The sequence below is a fragment of the Mytilus californianus genome, unplaced genomic scaffold (genome assembly GCF_021869535.1).
Source record: "Mytilus californianus isolate M0D057914Y unplaced genomic scaffold, xbMytCali1.0.p SCAF_1, whole genome shotgun sequence".
NCBI lineage: Eukaryota > Metazoa > Mollusca > Bivalvia > Mytilida > Mytilidae > Mytilus > Mytilus californianus.
This window is the reverse complement of record NW_026262581.1, coordinates 66,287,768-66,303,590: the sequence shown is the minus strand read 5'-3', so window position 1 is coordinate 66,303,590 and position 15,823 is coordinate 66,287,768. Positions and strand designations below refer to the sequence as shown.

At 32.2% G+C, this 15,823-nt stretch overlaps 1 protein-coding gene across 11 annotated transcripts in view; it reads left to right on the top strand.

Annotated features, from left to right (window-relative positions):
* Window positions 1–15,823, top strand: part of LOC127722919 (TM2 domain-containing protein DDB_G0277895-like) — a 122,398-nt gene that overhangs the window by 53,507 nt on the left and 53,068 nt on the right. For 3 of the 11 annotated variants that reach the window (XR_007991781.1, XR_007991780.1, XR_007991779.1), the window contains exons 3-4: window positions 7,736–7,902; window positions 8,853–9,091. The exons of 5 other annotated variants lie outside the window; for them this stretch is intronic. Coding sequence is in view for 2 of the 6 variants with exons in the window: in XM_052229359.1 (XP_052085319.1) it covers window positions 6,909–6,996; window positions 7,736–7,902; window positions 8,853–8,980 (383 nt within the window). In the remaining 4 variants the exon portion in view is untranslated. Of the gene's footprint in view, window positions 1–6,908; window positions 6,997–7,735; window positions 7,903–8,852; window positions 9,184–15,823 lie in introns of those variants that run through there. 3 more of the 11 variants (XM_052229359.1, XR_007991766.1, XM_052229376.1) reach the window with 3 other exon arrangements.

The window sequence follows — 15,823 nt, the reverse complement described above, 5'->3', positions numbered from 1 at the left end:
AAAAGAATTTGTTTTTTTTTGTAACAGAGTAATACTTTCTTAGTGTTTAATTAAATCTTTAAACAATAGTTATGTTTAAGACAATCTACTCCTAACGGTCAACTAACACTTGGTGCCTCATCTTTGGCGTTTGTAGTATGCATTCCAATATGGTTTATCAGTAGCCTTGAAGAGAAAATTGCAATGATGACAACCGTGCTAATGACAATCGTGCTGTTTAACATATTTTTCTAACTAGGCTTCTTCATTGAACGTTACAAGCCTCACCCAATGCACTGACATTGTAATTGACAACATATTTATTTGGCCGTTGTTGGATATTTTTAAACTTAATATTGAATGTGTACTCTGCTTTAGTTATACTGCAACTATTCCTTTGGTATATTCTCCCTATTTTACAAAAAAATCTAAAAGTACCAGAGACCATGTGATTTTAGAAAACATTATATATTATATAATTAGAAGCAAAAGTACATTTACCGATGTTTTAATCTCATCGATCAATTCTGAACATACAAATCAAGGTAAAAATTAAAATTTGGGGCAGTCGCATGAACCCCAAAAGGTGCATCGAAAAATAATACGTATCTGGCTATGTATGCATTACCCACACAAGAGAGAGAAGATACCAAAGGTGTAAAAATAGGGAAAGGTAACAATCGGTAAATTTACAGATCATACGACAATTCTTGTATCTAAAGATCTAAGACCACATAACCCTGTTAGAGCTGTGTCAGTGGCACATTACTGTCAATGAAGTCAGTATAATGAGAACAGAACCAAGTGTACCGTATGAATTGAGATACGTTAACGCTACAGATTGAGGGTATGTTAAGGCATAAGACGCAAACCCTCTTGACGCACCTAGTCTCCCTTCTCTGGAGTTCATGCGATTCCTTAAGTTTTGTTTGATAGCTTGATGTGTCTTCTTACAGACTGGAAGTCTCATTTTATCTCCTGCCTCTTTTCGGGAAATTACTTGTCCGAAAATACCTGCCAAATTTTACTCAAATATTATATATTTTGATCTATTGTCTAATAACAACATCGTGAAAGTACCGTTGACCTTTTGCTAGTAATTGTATTCTAGAAAGTTTTTTTTTTAAATGTACGTTAGAATCTTGTTATATTTTATTTTATGAATCAGCGATTATTATTTGTATAACATTTAATTACTTATTAATCACTATCCCACTAGTAGTAGAAACTTTGGATTTGGATATAGCCTGGGACGTCTTTAAACAAAAATAAAACTCTTGAAATTTCTTGTGTCCAAAGTATATTTCTGTTTTAACTTAATCAAGAACGCTCAAAACCGAACATTTGAAAGCCAAGGATGTATGAATACCGAAAACAGGAGAAAATATCAAACTCTCACAATTTAATAATTAACCTTTTTAACCATTTTCGACCTGGATTTTGTTATTGTCTCCCCCAGACTTCTTCAAGAACACATTTGACAACTTTTGTTTCTATTCAGAAATAAAGAGAAGGAATATACCAAAGGAATTTTCACATTCAAAAGTCAAAGACAAACTGACAGCGTCATGATAAATAAAGACGAAAAGAAATTTAAGATAATTTTGATTTATTACAGTTTTGCTAGATGTTGCCAGGAGAAAAGACTGCTTCCAATAATCTTATGTAAATGACGTTGTGCGTTAACACTGCTTTCATTGATAAGCTATAACTTTGCGACTATTTTTATTGGTTGATAAATTCGGAAACAGAAAAAACTTCAAACCTCGTGCACGACAAATGGTTATCCTTGTTAATTAAGATCTGAATCAGATACATTTTGCCACTACGTTCAAACCCATACATTTGAAAGGCAGAAGTAAATAAATATGTACAGAAGTTAGGAGCTATATATAGAAAGGAGTCATAAAAAACATATTCCTCAATTGTTAACTTTTGTTTAAAGAACAGAAACACAAAAATATGGAAGACAGCGACAAACGACAAACACTAGATTACAGGTTCCTGGCTTGGGAATATATTAGGAATGAACATGTTTGTGTGAGTTCACCCCACCCAGCGACCAACGACAAACACTAGATTACAGGTTCCTGGCTTGGGAGTATATTAGGAATGAACATGTTTGTGTGAGTTCACCTCACCCAGCGACCAACGACAAACACTAGATTACAGGTTCCTGGCTTGGGAATATATTGGGAATGAACATGTTTGTGCGAGTTCACCTCAACCAGCGACCAGCTACAAACACTAGATTACAGGTTTCTGGCTTGGGAATATATTAGGAATGAACATGTTTGTGTGAGATCACCTCACCCAGCGACCATCGACAAACACTAGATTACAGGTTCCTGGCTTGGAAATATGTTGGGAATAAACATGTTTGTGTGAGATCACCTCACCCAGCGACCAACTACAAACACTAGATTACAGGTTCCTGGCTTGGGAATATATTAGGAATGAACATGTTTGTGTGAGTTCACCTCACCCAGCGACCAACGACAAACACTAGATTACAGGTTCTTGGCTTGGGAATATATCAGGAATGAACATGTTTATTTGAGTTCACCTCAATCCGACCTTGAGCAACGTGTAACAACACAACGTAAGAACGAAATGTGAAAATCAGTTAGAAAGGGTCTGAGTCATCATATCGGTACTAAGAACAAAAAAACAAATATTAAAAAGGCAAATGATACGAAGAATCGATCTAAGATTACCTGGAAGTTACTGAAAGCAAGTCTAAAGCCCAATTCCAACTTATAAATATACCATGTTCTCCCAGATTAAATATTAAATCAGAACACTCCCAAAGGATAAAGTGTAAGGACTTAATGAGCAGTCTCGGAAAAAGCATGACCTTGTGCAATGCCACAAAATAAGTATCAACAGGATGTAGGACCATAAGTGTTAGCGCTTGATAGAAACTCATGTATAGTTATGTAGAAAACAATAAACAATCAAGCCAAATGTTAGTACATAAAAACAGTTATTGCTCAGAATGATTTGTGTACAGAAATCCCTGACTTAATTATTTATCATACATAGATACCATTCATTAAAAACGTTACTACGGGCATGTGTACAACGACCTGGCAACGACCTGGTTGGGAAATGTACACACCGTAAGAAGAGCAGAATTTGGAAATCATTGATTATCTAAGGTAGATATATCATCATTACATTTCTCTAGTAAATGGAAGTTAGACGGATCTTTACTAAGTTTTACCATAAACTCTGATTCATACATATAACCTGTTGATAAACTTTATTGCCCAAATTAACATAGATGTTGTCCTGGATAAAATTTACAGCTTTAATCCTCTCATCACAGTTTAAGGAGATCTTTCTAACACATTGATATTTTTATTACAAAAGAAGGCTTTATAAAGATTACAGCAAATTAATTGCAATCTGATTTTCGAATGCCTATTTTATTACATAAGAACAAATCTGTTTGAAAAAATTGTGTAGGTGGAATTGAAGTCAAGAGAGTCGAAAAGTCAAAAACACCTTATTTATCTGAAACATCGTTAGAGTCGTTTTTGAAATATTAATTTTACCAATCTTATTGAAACAGATCGCACATCGACAATTAATGTCTCCTCAGTGGTGCTCATGGCAACAATATTTGACCGTCCAAAACCAAATACAGACGTTGAAGTGCTGACAAATCTCAAAAGGTCCAAAGTGAAGCCAACCCTGGCCAATAAATCATTTTTTATTTGTTTTGTTTGGGAAGCCGTTAACAAATGTAGAAAAGATTATCCTTTTTTTTCTTTTATGACGAAATTAGAGCACATATAATACATTTAAGGAAAGTATCACAGTTAACCCCAAAATAAAATTGAAAAGTGATTACATAGCATATGTCCTCTTTTCAGTAAACTATGGATGAAAAAGATAATAAGAGAAATTGTACAAAATGCACAAGTCATCACAACGTACAATAACGTTCCGTTAAAATATAAAATGTGAAAATCATGAGTATTTGAACCTAAGAAAGAGTTCATCTAAAAATGCCATAAAAGGATTACAGATCTCGAGCTATCAGTTTAACATGCGTTACTAATTGCAATTGCAGGTGAAAGCAAATTGATAAACAAATAAAAGGAAAGAGAGATAGAAAAAAATAACGTAACAATAACAAAGAAAAATGTCAAAAAATATTTTTCATTTTAAATAAACAAGGAACGAAGACGTACATCGCAAACATTCTAATGTTATTAGCAAAGTATTAATCGTCATCTTTAAAGTATATGTTAATTTTTATCAAATGAGTCCAGGTACTCTCGTTTCAGGTAAAATGTAAAATCTAACTCTGGCAACATATTGTGAGATAAAAGTAATGTTCGTAAGCCTGACACATCGCGAAATCAATTGAATAAAATGCTTCCGTTTGTCGGAGTGATTGCTTGGTTTAAGCAGTGCACCAAGGTTTGTTTTCCTCTTTGAAAAATTCATGGTTCAACATTGGTGAAAAAATATACGATAAGAATTATTTCGCTCTGACTCAAGTCCGAGTTACCAGAAGAATTTTAGCATTCTGTCAAAAGTAAAATAATAATTTGATTGTTTGCATTCTTTTAAAAAGTAAAATTGACAATGCCTTAAAGTTTGCATAAATTTCTTACAAATAATTTGTGAAATTATTGACAAAGCAAGCATATTCAAAAGTAAAATCACAAAAATACTGAACTCCGAGAAAAATTCAAAACGGAAAGTCCCTAATCAAATAGCAAAATCAAATGATAAAACACATCAAACGAATGGACAACAACTGTCATATTCCTGACTTGGTACAGACATTTTCAAATGTAGAAAATAGTGGATTGAACCTGGTTTTATAGCGCTAAACCTCTCTTGTACATCAAATTCCATTATATTTACAACGATGCGTGAAAAAACAGACAAGGGTGTTCATTCATTTAAACATATCATATTTCTATTGTGATTGTTCATATACTGTTATGCATATAGAAAATGAAAGTTCAATTAACCTTTTGTAATATTTGATATTATCTATACTCAGTTATTTTAAATTACTTGACAAAACTACACAAATTGTTATTCTAGAAGTTAAGTGCAATTTAAATTTGGTCTACTTCAAAAGTAAAAGAAAAAAAAATCATGGAGCTTCTACGCCGTATTTTGTACTCTGTTCTTCTGAATTCAATATTCAGCAGTAAGTTTTCAATAGCCGTTGCACCGAATAATCAATTACCTTTAATTTGTAATTTATAACGTAAACAAAGAATGAAAATATATATAACAGTTTGAGTATAATGTAAAACCTGATTTTAATGTTGCACTTTTGTTTTTCTTCTAACGGTCGTGTTAAAACCATTTACTGTATTTATTTTACCACCAGTGTGTCAGTAATTCCACCATAGATATGATTAATAATTTTTGAGTATATACGCCATATTCATGTAAACATTTCATCAGATTGATCTTACAGAAGTGTGGCGTAACTTATTCTGAAAAACTCGTGATAGGAAATTCTCGATATATCACATTAATCATATTATATATAGTATGTCATGCTCAGCGTTATACTGATTATTGTGCTATCTTAGATTGACATTTGTTATCACTATATGATAATATTATGTCTGTATATGGGATATGTTCCATGTATGTATGTCTAATATGTCCAACATTTAAAATTATCTTATAAGCTGTATTTTGAATAAAGTATTTTATATTTTTAATATAAAATAAAACTTAGTTTCAAATCTTATAACGTTATAACAAGTTTCTGTAAGAAATAAAATCATGCTATTTTTTATTTCAAAAAACAAGTAGTGTAATTTTGACTTCAAAAGTTGAATTGATCGAATTTTATATCATATATAGCAAATATGTTGTTTGATTAATATCAAGCGGTAAAAGTTTCATCCAGATTTAGGACGAGAAGAACTTAGAAATTAATAAAAAAAAAAAATGTAGGATTTGCAAAATTATGTTGACCGAGACAAAGGGTTGAATATTCACATTCACTTCTGATTCGTAACTAGTTATTGCATGACTATAATGTAAAGCAATTTAAAAATTATATCGGGAGCAATTCGACAATTTTGTAAGTTGTTCTTCGCCGATGGTCTATTTTCCATGAAACGGTACCAATGTTGGTTTAGAGAAAAGTCAGTTTAAACTTAATACCTAGATAAGGGTCCTGATAATATGTGTTGATGTCGAATGGTACTATTGTGTGATAGGCTAGGACATTTTAAAAGTTAACCAGACGAAGGATGGACACTGAATGATAATAATTGAAATGCGATGTGGTAGTGTTGCAATCATGACTGTTCAATGTTAAAATATAGAAAAGAACCAAAATGCCCATTTATACAATGAACGATTCTATCACCACAAATTTATGATGACAATAAATATTTCAGTAACATAAAAATAGGTCTATATGTATCATTTGTTTTAAAAATTGCCATCGGTTATGTCATTGTAGGTTCTGAAATAATTAGACATAGTCTGAGATGAGTGGTTTCTTCATCATATTCCATGTTTGAAAGATCTAAACTCATGAGAGGATAACACACCAAGATATATCTGTATGGCAAGAATTGTGTGCGTGTGTGTTTGTGTGGGTTCATAATTCTTTCCCCACTACAGCCACAATACAAAAGTATAACAAGATACGGAACTCCTAGGCTAATTCAAAAATGGGAAATCCATTAAAAAATTGACAAAATCAAACGCTATCAATTGATGGAAAAAGTGAGAAAAAAAAACTGCCATATTCTATAATATGTGGAACCCAAAAGCTACATAGCCCAATATTGCGATGGATCATTGTTAAAATACTTTTTTTGTAAATTAATAATTTGAATTATGTATAAACAATAATAACAATTTTGTGCCGACTTCAATATCTGTCAATCTGACATAGATAACGATTTGATATTTTTCAGTTTTGGAAGTTTATGGTGAATACTGCTACTACGTTCGTTCATACACCTATAATAGTTATTACTACGAATGTTATAGTTCAGCAAGTGGGTATGTAACATTTTATTTTACAGGAATTCTACAGGAATTTACTGAAAAGTCTTTGTCAATTACATTTATCCGTGGCCGAGCAGGTTTATGGTGAACATTTACCTTGTTTATTATCGTAATAACACATCAAACGGTTGTGAATTATGTTTTTTTCATCTAATTTTTTTTTATAAATAAAACAAAAGGTTATCATACAAGAGTTTGTTAAAGTTTCCAAAAATCTCTGAATTAGTAGCAATAATCGTGTACTAGGTTGTGCGATTATTGGACAGGCGGACGGGCGTTTTCCTGAAATGTGTAAACATTGTACATTGAATATTTGAATCTCATTTTCTGTACAATTCTTTTTTAAATTTTTATGTGAAACCTATGCAATTTTAAATAGCAATTTTGATAGAGAGTAACAATATCTTTTGCACATATGTTCTACGAGAAAGTAGTTTTGTTTCTTCGCTTTGCTTATTTTAAGAAATCTTACATAAATTATGAAACACTTTCAATTTTAGAGAAAATGGTTGCTCCATGTCTGATAAGCGTCCAGAGGCAAGCATTATTTAATTTCACAACGATAATAGAATTATGTTCATGAGAATAAAAATAACCTTTTTTTGTACAAGGTTGATACTCTGTTCATATACAATCCTTCATCTGGATCAGTATAATTTGTTCATATATTATCTGATTCACGTACTGTTCTTATATTCATAAATTTATTGATACTTTTTATTCACCTTTTCAGTGGTTCCATAGCCGGTGCGGTAGTAGGAACTATAATTTTTATAGTTATCATTGTTGTCATTATTGCTGTGTGTAAAAACCATAATAGAACAAGGGTGACAACTATTCATACCACCCCTTGCACTAGCGGAACTACTGTTATCACACAACAGCAGCAACAACAACAAGGTAATCTAAATAACAGAGAATGGTTTTATTATTTTCATTATTATGTAAAAAAAATCGGATTTATTTCTGGTTTCGATGTTCATATGAAACATATCGAACTTCACATTCTTGTTCACCAAGAAATAAGAGACATTTGTAGAGATCTGCATGTATGGTTGAGATCAAAAACATGTGTAGGTTCTTAACACTTGTAATAACAAAATTCTTGTACAAAGCCAAAAACAAAAACAAAGGTAAAATAGCTTGTTAACGAAATATAAATTTGACAGTTTCTGTTTGTTTATCATCCTACATATTTTTTTATACTTTTTCCTTTCTCGAGTATTTTATGTATTTGACTCGGCTTTTGCAAATACATATATGTCTTAATTTTTGATAAAGGACGTGTTGCTTGATCTTTGGTTTTATATCTAGTGTTTTGTGCATTTGAAAAAGTCTATAAATCTGAATTAAATTTTAAAATAACATGTTGTATTTCACAAACTAACATATCAGATTAAGACCTTATACTATCAAAAGAGAAAATGGTCGATTGACAAGAAATTTACGTTCAGAGGGAAACATTACATACATATTTAGGATGATAATATAACTATGATGTTGTTATTTGCTAACTCTCTCCCTACTAGACTGGCACACTGGTCATAAACATTCCTTCATCTGGAGCAAGTTCGAAAAATGAAAATGAATAATATGTCTGCTGAAAACAAAATTTATCCATAGAAAGACTAGGACACCTGCAAATTTTTAATGAAATAAGGATAATATGAAAGCGCAGATGATTCGAAAAATTAATCCCTTCCTCCAGTGTTTAGACATCCCCTTAAGGAGAAATCCCTTTTTCTAGCTTAATTAGCTATACGACTGCTAGCTTTTTAAGGAACGCTATAACTAGTGAGTAGTACAAAATCAGTTTACAATGGATATTCTCAATATTTTTGTCATTTCAGCTCCACCACCAATGATGTATGGTCAGTATCCTCAACCAGGCGGTGTTATGTATAATCAACCAGCAGCTTATCCCCCACCTCAAGCAAACTATCCACCACCACAAGGAAACTATCCACCGAAATACTAACAGTTTATCAACTACAAGCAAACTATCAACCAAAATACAAACAATGATGTTTAAAATTCATACACTACTAGTTCTATATTGTGAAAAAAATATATTTCTCATAATTTGTTATCTTATATCCTTAATTTTATTACTCCACTGAGTAAGACATTTACATGCCTAGAAAAGAATATATAATAAACGTATTTTGTTCAATTGATAAACTTTTTTTCTGCAATAACAAAACCTGCTGGTCTAATAAATTTAAAACAAAAATGATAGCTAAAAGGAATGTTTGATGTATATGTGATGAGTTTATAAACAAACATTTTGTTACTACAAAAATTTCCTCTAGAATGACGACGACGAGTAGTTACTTTAAATTTCACGATTTAAAAATTTACGAGGTGCATTCGTTTTGAGCAATCATATATCGCAAAAGAAGGAAATCGAAAATGAAATTGAATAAAGCACTGAAAATGTTGACTACCCTGGTAATTTTTCCTGGATTGAGGACAAATTATATGTGTGGTATTTTATTCAATTGTTTTGTCAAAGCGGGCATACCTGCAGTTTGTAATTCGTTCAACATGCAAATGAAAATTGATACTCAACGATTAACAATAAATCCTCGGTATCATGTAAAAGTAATGTCACGTACAGAACACTTACAAAGCTGTTTTAAATGGATCGTCTTAAGCATATAGTGGTATATCAGCATACTAAAAATATGGTAGCTTCTTTAATTGAATACTTAACCATTCCATCGGCCTGCATTATTTCAATGTTCCTTTAATTCAACAAATTCAAATCAAGATCTTATTTCATATCAACAGTATCATTTATATCTGATTGCGTGCAAGATCGTTTTCACAGCTGCACATGGATGTCATTGGAATAAAACTGTCCTAAACAATTTCTAAAACCGCCATTCATATTATATATATAATATTTCGTTTACCTCACTAGTTTTAGAACAAATAGAAAAGAAATGGCATGGGGTAAGTATCAATAACTCAACATCAATATATGTATAGCAAAACAAAAAGCAAAGAAACAGTGCTTTCATTGCTATTCTTCATCTCAATATGACAGTGATGCCTTCAACAAGTAGCAAAAACTCTCATTTCACTGCAAGTGTAAGACGGCCCCTGACACCGATTTGAGCTAAATTCTTTGCAAAATGACTCATCCTCCCCAACGGCGAATTGAAGAACAAGGCCATTTAGTAATATTAATAAGATAAATCTGGCAAAAAATCCAACAATTACTTTGTTTACCTGAAGTGTGTATTATAACAAATGAGTGTATTAATTTTTAGGAAAATTTTTGTTTATAATAAATATTCATTGCAATGTGAACATTGTCATTCCTACATCAAAGATAGACGTGTCATACACCATTTTATAGATGATTTAATGCAGATTAACGACATAACAAGAAGATTCAGTGAAATAGACGACCTCGGAAAAAGCTAAAATTCAAGACCATTGTCATTTTCAAAAATGCGCGATGGGTACCTTGTGTTATATCAAGGTCTTTTTTTTAAGAAACTAGTGCATGTGTGCTTATTCACACTTAATTGAAAATTAAGAACCATATTACTGTAAACAAAATGTTCATATGCAGCTTATATAATTTTGAAAAATATATGAAAAAGTATATCATTTATTGAAAACGATGTACATTTTATTTCAAATAGCGACGACGACAACCACACCACCAGTTTGTACATGTACATTAAATGACTGCAGTTTAAAAACTCAACAGAAATACTTGAGATGATAGAAGATATAAAGAAGAACTTATATATTGATAAACAACAATTATCATCAACAAAAAGAAGATTGATATCAGCAGAGGATCCCCGAACTTCATCACAATCTATTGGACTGTTTGGAGTAGCCATTCTAACGTCTGTATTACTTGCAATTGTCTTAGCAGATGTTCCAAGGTTGTTAAGTTTCCTTAAGAATACAAGCATAAACAAGATAAATGATCACTTGGGACCTTGAAATACTTTTCACTGGACGACTTTTAATTGATGATTGTTTGCATCCTCGTTCTTTTTCAATGCACGACTGATAGTTTTTTTTATTTTCAATCAAAACATAAAGTATATAACTGTTTAATCTGAGATTTTAGAGTTTTATTTTCATTGCAGGGGAATTTATATGGCATTAATTTAAAACTCTAATGACATCATGAAAAATTTCTTAAGCAGCTTGCGGAGACAGCAGTTGCATTTATTATTTCCAAAGTTGACTTACATATTTAATAGTTTTCTCCTGGCCGTCTTATTGGTAACGTGGTTAGTTTGGATATATATTCAGTGTTAGTTACATACATGTATGATAGCATGATACTAAACCCCTGACGGGAGGGAGTGTACTTCATTTTCATATGATGACATAATCTTTCGATCAGTTTAATTGAGGTCTTGAGCTGGCATGTCAGTAACTACTAGTTGTCAATTGTTAATTTATGTTGATCATTGTCATTTTGCTTAGTTTCTTCTATTACCTATTCTAACATCGGACTTTTTTTTAACTGAGTTTTACTGTGCGTATTGCTGTGTGTTTCTTTATTCCACATCGGCTAGAGGTATAGGAGGCGGATTGTTATCTCACAAAACATGTTTAACCCCTGCGCACTTATACGCCTGTCCCAAGTCAGGATCCTCTAGCCTTTGTTAGTCTTAACTGTTTTTTTAATTTTAGTTTATAACTATATTTTGAAGTTTTTTTTAGTGATGTGTCCATTTTTCGCTGTACTAGTTTTCATTATTGTTTAGGGGGTAGTTGAAGCCCGCTTCAAAATCCGGTTGCGGGATTTTCTCGCTGTGTTGAAGACCATTGGTGTCCTTGGGCTGTTTTCTGCTCTTTGGTCAGGTTGCTGTCTCTTTGACACATTTCCCGTTTACATTCTTATTTTTATTACTTTAGGTTATCGCTCTTATGTTCCTAATTAGTATGTCAAATATAAAATAGGGTTATGATATTATTATAATATATAACACCACACAAAACAAAATTGAGGGTTCATTTTCCGATACAGTTGTAGTTTTTGCTGGTCTAAACCAAAATTTAATCTGAAAAAGAATGTTATTTTATCATGTAATGGATAAAAGAGTAATACTCCAGTCGGACAGCAAACATTGACTTTAAGAGCTTGTCAGATTGATACAAACTGTATGCTGCTCTCCGGAGTTTTTGACTATGTTTGTCGTTGGGTTACTGTATCATAGACGTATATTCATCATCTCCATTTATGCAGGAGACATGTGCGTTTGACTCCCATCTTTTTTTACTAGGATTGCTAGTTTTCCTGCCGATGGTTCCGCGGAGGTTCTCTTCGGGCACTACGGCTTCTTTCATCAATACACATTTCTCCACCACAAAATAGCCAACTGTGCAGAAATATGGCTTTGTAAAACAAACTTCACTCAATCAATCCGTGTACGTGTAGTTATAACGAATACATTTCTTTTGATAAGGGTGTTGTTTGCACGACTTTTTTTATTCTTTAGATTTTTTACTATCTCTTTGGTATTTTCTGGTTTATAAAAAAATATCCTTGGAACTTATCGTTGCATGTTTTGAACATTATATTGATAAGATTCCTCAAAAATGAAATAGTTTGAAAATATTTTACTGTTTGAAGAAAAGATATATGTTATTTTTATCCCCCAATCTATGCACACTATAAAAAAAAGTCCGGTTGATATAAAAATAAGAAGATGTGGTATGATTGCCAATGAGACAGCTCTCCACAAAAGACCAAATTATTAGGAATTAAAAACTATAGGTCACTGTTCGGCCGCAGCTCAGCAATGAACAAAACCAACACCGCATGGTCAGCTGTAAAGGGCCCCGAAATGACAAATGTAAACAATTCAAACGAGAAAAACTAAAGGCCTGATATTTTATATTTTAATGAATGTAACCTTTCCCATTTAACTTTTCATAAAATCATTCTCTTTAAATATTTTTTTCTTTTTAAACTAAGGCGAAGTATACGTAATTACATGCGTCTAGCGGAATTTGGGATAACAAAAATGCGTCGTTAATTACGCAAGTTATCTCCCCTACTCCAAGAAAGGAAAAAATGGGCACAAGAAAGAGAAATGACTTCTTGCGGTCTATCATGAATCCAAACAAGTATTCTTGTGCTATCTCAAATCTTCAAAAAAAATATCAGAATGACTCCAAACAGAAATCTGAGTATCCTATTGTGAGTTAGTCTGAGTCTATTACCACTGTTTTTGTTTTAGACATGCAGGAGTGGGTACAAACTACTGAGACAAAATACGACTCGTGAGTTGTTGTGTTTATTTCAACAAAAGGTAAAAAATCCTAAACAACAAAATTATAACCAAATAAAACAGTGACAATTCTGCTTCTTGTTCAATTCTGCTTCTTGTTTAATTCTGCTTCAAACTCGTTGAAATCAAACCAAAATTGACCCAACAATATTTTTTGAAAAACAACAGTTTCGAATGACATTCACAGTGTAGCGTAAAATTGTAGGTAACGAATAATTATATTGCATGTGAATTTGTGTTTTGAACTAGAAAGACGTTGGCATGTCCCATTTTTTATGCAATTGAAAATTTTAGGATGATTTATATTTACGTGAAAAGTATAAAAGATACTAAGGGGTAATCGACCGCTAGTGCAACATTTATAGCATGTATAAGCCGAAGAACAAAGCGAACAGCAAAAAAAAAAAAAAAAAAAAAACCATCAGATTCGTCCACAAAACATTACACAGAAACTAAGAATTGAAAACTAGCACGGTTGCTAAGGACTTTCTTTGCACCAATGGATTCGTCATTTATTTTTGAATCGCATTTCGATTTTTTTGATATTCTGTGGACCAACGAATTAAAAAATCTTGATTAAGTAAAAATATCTGCCGATTTTTATGATTTTCCCTATATATCGTTTGTATTTTTGGCGTATCATGCTGTTAATTTTAACAGCTTGTATCTGAAAAACGAAAACGGTTACCCCCTTTTTTATTTTATTTTCTGATGTATTTTTACAAGCAGAATACACATGTAAAAGTCAATTAACCGTACTCCAAAACTAATTAACCGTGTTTGATAGATTATTCATAACTATGTTTATTTGGTTGAGTGTCCTTAAGCACTTGTCCTTGGTGACTCCTGCATTCGAACAACTATTATAATATTAGTTCATCTGCATCAGCGACAAGGAGGACTTTATTTCATCATGGATATGATGCTACTTCTTGTGCTTGTTTAACAATGAACATTATGGTTTATGTTGTTATATTATTAATCCATGGTATATTCCATGTTAAAGCTGTTATTCTTTAGAATTAACTATATTGTAAATTTTGATGTGTTAATCATTTTACTGATTTTGCCCACAATGGGTGCTCTATTGGACATACGATATTCTTATCTATCTATAGATATGCACACTTGTACCATTATTGTCATCTCATTTTTCTTTTTTTAAATCATCATATTCGAATTTCACCAGTTCTCTCGGACATCGAGTGTATAAGTATGGGACATATTTCACAAGTATTAAGAGTTACATGACTGTACATATTAATATAAAAATGAGGAGATGTGGTATGAATGCCAGTAAGACAACTATCAACCAGAGTTAAAATGAAGTGTAGTAAGCAATTACAGGCCACTGTATGGTCTTTAACAATGTGCAAAACCCATACCGTATAATTAATATATAGCAAAGCAATTTACGAAAATACGACACATATGAATCAACACTACAGGTTCCTGGATTTGGACATGCAAATAAAGAATGTGGCAGGTTAAACATGGTTGTGCTGACCTAGGACTGTGGTTGAATAGCACAACATAAAAACACAGTATATATATATCAGTTGAAACGGTTTAACTCAAAAGATCAGTACGAAGCACAAAAAAAAACACTGACATAAAAACAATAGACACGAAGCATCGAAACACGTATACTCGCAGATACTGAAAGTTAGTTCAAAAAAAATTACAACTAATAAATAAATCATGTTCCCTTACGCTAAAGTTTTAATCAGTACACATCCAACGAATTTAGTGTCAAGACGTCATAAACTGCCTATATAAGTTTATTCAAATGACCAATTAGTTTACATGGATCGTGTCTAAGTTTACGGTCGGCTTAAACATCATCACTGTACAAATTAGTATCTGCGATTTCTACAGGTACAGCCAAACTTTCTATTACAATCTGCGTGTCTGTGACAGAATTTGGTAAAGATTTTTATTAATTTGTGGTAACGAAATTCTTGATGGTGTTTTGAATATGATCGTTCCTAATAAAGATAAATACACAAAAGGCCCCAAATATATAAAGTGTTCTTCCTCATTTTCAAAGTTGAACTAGTTCCTGTCAAATCTGCCCTGGTTTTCTGTGTTGTTAGGTTCATGTATTTATAGATATATGAAGATGTGGTATGAGTGTCAATGAGACAACTCTCCATCCAAGTCAAAATTTATAAAAGTAAACCATTATAGGTCAAAGTACGGTCTTCAACACGGAGCCTTGGCTCACACCGAACAGGGCCCCAAAAATTACTAGTGTATAACCATTCAAACGGGAAAACCAACGGTCTAATCTATATAAAAAACGAGAAACGAGAAACATTTATGAACCACATCAACGAACGACAACTACTGAAGATCAGATTCCTGACTTAGGACAGGTGCAAACAATTGCAGCGTGTTTAAATGTTTTAATAGTACCAAACCTTCACCCTTATCTGAAACAATAGTGTAACATCACAACATAGAAAAACACACTATAAAATATCAATTGAAATGGCTGAACTCAATCAAAAGACATATTAACACCAGTAAACATACAT